The 7,829-nt window shown below is 32.1% G+C and overlaps 1 protein-coding gene across 1 annotated transcript in view; it reads right to left on the bottom strand.

Annotated features, from left to right (window-relative positions):
• The window catches only part of Klhl1 (kelch-like family member 1), a 392,040-nt gene that overhangs the window by 6,175 nt on the left and 378,036 nt on the right, over positions 1 to 7,829 (bottom strand). The window contains exon 10 of the mRNA XM_005374194.2: positions 2,748 to 2,919. Within this exon, the coding sequence (XP_005374251.1) occupies positions 2,748 to 2,919 (172 nt within the window). The remainder of the gene's footprint in view (positions 1 to 2,747; positions 2,920 to 7,829) is intronic.

Genomic DNA, 7,829 nt, shown 5'->3' with positions numbered 1-7,829 from the left:
CGGTCCTTCTTTTCAATCCTGGCCTTCCTTCCAGCCATCACACCTCAGTGAAAGGAGTCACTGGTGAGGAGGTAGTAAGCTATTTATTTTTACAACCCTTAGTCTGAAACTACTTGTTAGATCTTTCTGTATACCTCTGTCTTCCTGAAAAACCACTTTGAAGATATCACCATGTATTAAAGCAGCCACTGATATTTTCCTACTAATCTGTACATAACTCTGTAATGTTTGTATTGCTCCAATGCTATTTCATAAATGGATGTATTTTTATTACTATGTGTTGCCTACAACAACCATTGAAAATAGTCAATGAGGGGCTGGGGATTTAGCTCAGTGGCAAAAGAGCCTGCCTGGCAAGCGCAAGGTCGTGAGTTTGGTTCCCGGTACCGGAGAAAAACCAAACAAAAAAAAAAAGAAAAAAAAGAAAATAGTCAATGAATACCCAATTGGTCACTCATGTATATCTCTATTTATTTTCTTCAGAAACCACTTTGAAGATACCAAAATATTGTACAACAACCATTGATAATCTCCTACCACTTTTGTCTTTAACTGACTATTATTTGTCTATTTGTTTTCCTCAGAAACTATCTTGTAGATAACAATATGTAAAACAAAAACCATTGATAATTTCCTACCACTTTGTCTGTAATTTGGTAATCCCCCCATTACTATGTTATCCTTCTTTTACTCTTTAAAACAATAAAAAAGTAAAATCTTAAAGTAATTTAAGAGAGTTAAAATTAATGTTTATGTACTGCAATAAAGTTGTTATAAAATATTTTTAATATTTCTTTGCTGTTGGTAAGGTTCTATATGATCCAAGACAGTAAAATGTAATACAAATGAGGGGAAATGGTCTTTGGAAGATTTTTATCTATTATTACTACATACATTATGATGATTTTAATTTTAAAGGAATAATAAGCAAAATGGTTCTTTATGATACATACTTAATGAAGATATTATGCTATATCATTTATATACCCATAAAATTCCTTTATTTAATGTTCACTTGCCACTGATATAAATCAGTGCACATCTACAATACATACCATTGAATTGAGACTTTTTTTTAGCAGATCATTAATCATTAACCCATGCAATATTCCATTTGGAAACACTAAGGCTCAAAAAGTCACACTATATTGTCTAAAATTTTATTAAAATAATATAAGAAACAGTTATTATTGCATTTTTTAAACATTTGTTGCCCTTTAGATAGAAGTGGTTCTATTACAACTGTGTAATGTAGAGAATTGTAAAACTGGATTTTTCTAGTATTTCTCCAGTCCTCAATTCATCCCTTTTTTTCCTCATCTAAATGTACATCATTTTACTGAATTCAAAAATTTTCTTTTAGAGCAGACAGTTCAAAATACAGATACCTTAATCAAATTTTGGGAAGGTGTGTTGTGCTTCAAAATTAGCCTAAGTAATATTTAGTAAACTCATAATATTAAAAACTAGCACAATCAAGGAAGTACTGTGCATTTAAAAATCAAAATGCTAAAAATATACTTCCTTCAGTCATTTTTCATGTTCCACAGATAAATTTTAGCTCATTTCTCTGATCAAAGTTAAAACCATCCACCCACTGCAGCACCTGTTGTTACTAATCTGCTGTAACTATACTTTTGGCATGTCACTGCACACATCGATGGGAATTTACTTATTTACATAATGTTTTTTTTTTAGGTTTCTCACTAAAGAAAGAAAATTTTTTTTTTTTTTTTTTCCTCCGGTACCGGGAACTGAACTCACGACCTTGCGCTTGCCAGGCAGGAGCTTTGCTGCTGAGCTAAATCTCCAGGCCCAAAAAGAAATATTAACACTACTGAGAAATTTAGAAAGCAAAGATCACTTGAATGTAAGGATAAATGTCTGACAATGTATCCATTCCCTTTGTTATAAGCAAAGCATAGTAGCTACTTAGCATAAGATGTTCTCCACTCTGACTAGGTTCACTGCCTCTATTCCCTCTTCCCTCTCCCACATACAAAGCCAATGCACATAATTCAGCTACATCATCAGAATGGAACATTCAAACATTATCTTTCACCTTTAATTGCATTGACATCCAAAGGATAATTTCTTAACTAAGAGAAGTCAGTTATTTCTTTTTATCTTTCTGGGCAATGTGATTGTCAATGAATCATTACTTGAGCCATGACATGTTATGTAAGCTCTTTGCTGTGCATTTTTCAACTGAACTGGGACAAAATTATTTTATTTTCTCTTTATGGCTGTAGTGATTAACCTTTCTTTGAGAAGCACCAAGTAGAAAAATCTCTCTTAGTGAATATATACATTGTCAAAAAAAAAAAAAAATGACAGGCAAGAAGGTTGAGTTCTACAACTCCTGTGATTTTTAGTCTAGTTATTTCTGAAACCATATATCTTTGTTACATTGTGATTTTCTGAAGAAATATATTACATTTTTACTTTTTCTTAAACTAACTCAAATTCTGTTCCTGTTTCTTTTTATATAATAAAGTGGAAATCCCACTGAAACAAGAATGATTCCTTTTAATATAAATTTATTAAGGTACTCCGTGTATAAGAGAAAATTATTCAATGAAACGTATTATTTAATGATTTCTTTAGACTTAACATCACATTGAGCTGAATCCATCATGTTTGATTCAGTGTAGTATGACTAGATGGATTATTATTTGAGTCTCCATTCTCCAGAAGAAGGAAATAAATCTTATAAGATACGTAAATTGTACTAATGACAATGCTACCTGTGTCCACTCATTAGTTTGTGGATCATACGATTCCATAGTGTTGAGGTACGTCTGCCCATCATAGCCACCAACAGCATATAACCTGTCACCAAGGAGACACACGCCGACAGCATCTCTGGGCATGCTCAAGGGAGCCACCATGGTCCATGTGTCTGTTTTTGGATCATACCTAAAATTTAAAGACAGAAGAACATAACGTACTCTAATCATATCAGTTTGTATTCAATGAATGATACTATTTAAAATATACCATGAAAAAGAAAACTAAGATACTATATTTCTCCTGAAAGCTCAATCATTTCAGCAAGTTCAATGATTCTAGAACTAATACCATGTTCTTAAATGCTGCGTTTCAATTTTAAGGTATTTTGAAAATACACCTAGATTTTTAGATAGGTGCTACACATTTAATAAAAGTGATTGGTATAAATGTTTTTCAGAAGGAAGTATTATATTTGTAAATAACTATTTTCCATACTGAAACAAGAATTTTTAAAACAGAGGCTGTGTTGCATTCTATGGTAATAAAATAAGAAATGATTAAACATCTGAGAGAATCATGGAACACTTAAAGTTGATCATGTTTCCTTAAAATGAGTCCTGAAAGTGTAGTATACATTTTCTGAAAAAGGAAATGTTTGTGAAAAGAATTATGGCTTTGAAGAAATAGGTATGTAGTATGGTAAAATTGTTAATTTCAATAAAGTAAGAAAATGTAGTGTATCTCACAAGATTTATATTGATCAGCTTATGGATTGCCTGATTCCCTGGATCAGAATATATTCTGTATTTACTAAATAGAAACATATTTAACAATTGAAGCTTGAGCAAATAATTACAACACAAACAACAGTGCTATTGTTAGCACATTTAGTGACACTGTAAGGATTCAGCCTGCGAGAGAGATTAGCAAATTACGAGATGGAAATGAGATTATTAATTATTGTTTACTTAAATACTTTGCTTTCAGCAATATCTAATTTCATTATATCAAATAAACACACTACACACACGTATGTTTGCGTATTGTGTGTGTATGCATAGTATTTTGAGTGGCAAAAATCTCTAGACTATTCTTTTAAAGAATGTGCTTATGTGTATTTTAGTGAAGAATAAATTAAATTTAAAGAACGTTGACTTTTCCCTTTGTCTTTATTTCGTTTTTTAACATTTTTGTCTTTTGAGATGGGGTATCACTATCCAGTTCAGGCTGGCTTTGAAAGAATTTTGTAGTTCAAGGCCAAGACTGGCCTTGAACACACAGCAATCCTCCTGCCTCAGCCTCCCGAGTGCTGGGATTACAGGTGTGCACCATTACATTCAGCTTTCCTTCGTATTTAATCTTTATTAGTTCAGCTATAAAAATGAAAAACTAATAGGAACCCAACACTGAATATATAAAATACTATAAGACTGAATGAAAGTATTTTCTTTCAAACAATAAATATGTTTATTTTGTTGTCCTGGTCCAAACTTTTATTTAGTGAGTGAAGGTTTAGTCAATAGATTCCTAAAATGAAAATACAAATAAAAATTCTGTAATTTATTAAAAACAAAGTTACCAAAGATCTGAAATTTACATTGCAGCCAATATTGATAATACCCAAGAGGTTCTATGCTTTTGCACATCAGGAGTGGATCGATGGTCTCCACACTCCCAAACTGATGTGTGTGAAATGAGGTCCTGGGTGAAAACTTGGGCCACCATGAAGCACAGGCTGCCTAGCATGGAGCAAACTGGTTTACATGCTAGACTCAGTAATTACAGAATATCGTAAAGACAGAGACATACACAATGCTAAATACACGATTAATTCTGTCAGAATCTTCTTAAAATAGATAAACCTTTTCTACAGACATTTTGGAATATGTAAAGAAAAAGAGTGAGGGGAAAAAAGGAAGAAAAAGATATTACAAGGGTGCAAATAGCATGATCCAGAATGTGTGTGGGTTATTTATTTATTTATTTTTTTGTACCGGGAATGGAACTCAGGACCTTGCGCTTGCAAGGCAGACGCTTGGCCACTATAGTCCCGACCTACAATGTAGAACGTTTCACAAAGTAACTTTTCAATCAGCCAATGCTAAAAGATAAAAGAAAAAATAATAATGATTAATAAACAAATAAATCCAAAGAAATAATTGCTTCAAATTAAACATGAGTCAAAAATATAATAAATCAAAGTTAGTACACCTCACTTTGATCCTAAGTCAAACATAGCAAAAATTAAGTTATTTAAAACATAGTAAAAATTTTCACATAAGATGTATGAGGTTTTAACCAATTATTAGTGGCATTTTTATACATTGAATGATAGCATCATTGAGGTGTTAAAAGTCTCAATCATTTTTGTTTATTTCTGTAGTTAATTTAGGAATGTGTTAGGTTGAAAGCATGTTCAAGCATTTCTTTAAAATATTTTAGGAGACAAAAATCAGGATAGAGGGAAAAGAGTTGGAAAAAACAAGAAAGAAAAATTGGTTTTAGTTGTTGAAGCTAAGTAATGACTACAGGAAGGTTACTGCATTGTTTATTTTTTTGCTAAGCAATTTTCTAGTACAAATCAATTTAAAGGAAATAATGTATAATATATTTCAATTCGAGGGAAAAGTCAATGTTCTTTAAATTTAATTTATTCTTCCATAAAATCCTGTCTGGCTTTTGTCACAATCACTTCGCATAAATTGCTCTTTCTGAAGACTTCATTTACTTATTCAGCTCTGAAGAATTGTTTTCTCAAAGACTGTTTGAAAGCGGACTTTATCATTTTACAAATACAAAGTCAAAAGAACTGAGAAAAGAACCAAAATTATTGTGCTAATTAACACTAAATTAATATCCAAAGGTTTAATTCTTCATATGAAACAAATAATGACACAAGTGTGAAACAATTCTATTTCGAATGAATTAAGGAAACACGAATATGTCTTACATTTAAGTACACATTTGCATACCCTAACCTACTTGTGGGAATGCTGGTCAGGGGATGGGGGCAAACAGCAGTGATAGAACACTTTCCCAACATGAAAAAGGCTCAGGTTCAAACCTCAGCATGGGAAAAAGAAGAAAGAAATGTCTATCTTTTTTATATTTCAGATATTTTCTGGAAGTTATTTTATAATAATTCTTGTTTTGGCCAACCCACACATTTGACTTAGATGTACCATTTTTTCAATGGCAGATAATATTTCAAATATGTTAGAATAAGCTTTTAGCATATGGAATGGTAATGACATTTAAATTTACATTATACCAGTAAAAACAAACCAAACCAAATTCAAACCTTTAGTCCCCCTCTACCCCTGACAAAGACACTGTGTCCTAGACACATAGGAAGTGATCACAGAAGTTCAAAATACTATTCATGATTGTCTTTTTTCTAACATTACTGACTCTAAACGTATTTTTCTGCATTGAGGAACTCTATGGATTCATCTCTTAGCCTGAAGATATACAGAGTTATTTCCAAAATGAAATGAGTATCTGCTCTGGAGCTTAAGGGAGGATCTGCAGATATATAAGCATTCCCAAACCACTGCTAACAATGAATTGTATCATGTCATCTCATGTTTTTGCTAAAACTTAATTCTAAGCATTCTCTCTTTTTTGCCTCTAGTTGCCAGTTTATTAAAACAAAAAACAAACAAACAAAAAAAAAAATTCAGGATGGTGGTGGTGTCTTTTTGTGTTTAGGCTGCCTCGCTTTCCTGTGTTTCACCTTGGCCTACTTGGACAGAATATGAGCTCTGTATTGGAGACTCTATTAAAGTTTATAGCTCTCAGGCAAGATATGTGCTAGTATATAGTGGCTAAAATTGGCTGTAAAATGAAAACTTGCTGAAAGTGCGTGTGAGACAGAGGGCAAAAGTTCCTTTCTCTTTGAAAATTTCCCCTTCAGTTGAGAAATTTTTAATTTTTCAAGTTTTACTCTATTTTATGCTCTAAGGATAAAAATTGATCATAATATGTTCAAAATAATAAATTTGTTTTAAATATACAGCAATAGATTGTTAACACTTAAATTTGAATGCCTATCTTCCCAAATATTATGAACAATATTTATATGAACATTAACTTAATCAGTGGAGAAGTGATTCAGAACCAAGTGCATTTTTCTGGAAAAAAGACAACAGAAAAGACCAGGAAAAAATGAAGATAGTAGCTGAGAAGTAAAAACTGCTTTGAAAAAATAGTTCGCCAATTTCAAGTCAATGAATTATATAAATTGTATTTAAACTAATTTGAATACAGGGGGCTGGGGATTTAGCTCAGCGGCAAAGCGCCTGCCTGGCAAGCGCAAGGTCCTGAGTTCGGTTCCTGGTACCGGAGAAAAACCAACTAATTTGAATACATTATTTGTCATTTGAGTCATGAAGAGTGACAAAAGTACTGGTTAAAAATAAGTAAGTTTACCTTGTTCTGTACAGAAAGCCAGTGTGTATTTCCAGCTGTCAGGAGCTTATGAAAATAAAAATATCCTGCCTTCAGAAAACATTTATTATTATAAAATCAAAGTGAAACAATTCTAATACAAGTTATTTGGTAAAAACTGCATTAACAACTGTGAAAATGATTCTAGAAACATCCTTATTCAGATATTTTTAAATATGTATTTTTCCAATGAATATTTAGTCATGAGATTTTGGATGAAGGAGAATGTGAGAATCTTTATTTTAAAACGTAGTAAATGCTGACAATTAATGTTATAAAGAAGTGTTGATTTACATTCACACCATAAGTTTAATGAGCGTTTCATTTACTATATCTTATTTCCAACATGTGGTAGTATTTTTTTGTTAGGTTTTCTAGTATATGAGTAGTGATAGCTTATTATTTTAATTTCAGGGTTTTTTATACATCAACTGTTGGATTCTTTTTTCCAGTGGTTACTGACTCCTTCTGTTCAACTTCTGTAGAGTTCTTATTCCAATATTACATCCAGTTTTCTTGTTTTGTTTTGTTTTTTTTTTTATAAAATTTGTGTAATTCGGGGGCTGGGGATTTAGCTCAGCGGCAAAGCGCCTGCCTGGCAAGTGCAAGGTCGTGAGTTCGGTTCCTGGTACCGGAGAAAAACCAAA

Source organism: Chinchilla lanigera, unplaced genomic scaffold (assembly GCF_000276665.1).
Source record: "Chinchilla lanigera isolate Chin_1 unplaced genomic scaffold, ChiLan1.0 scaffold00003, whole genome shotgun sequence".
NCBI lineage: Eukaryota > Metazoa > Chordata > Mammalia > Rodentia > Chinchillidae > Chinchilla > Chinchilla lanigera.
Note: the sequence above shows the minus strand (reverse complement) of the source record. Positions and strands in the feature narration are given on the sequence as shown.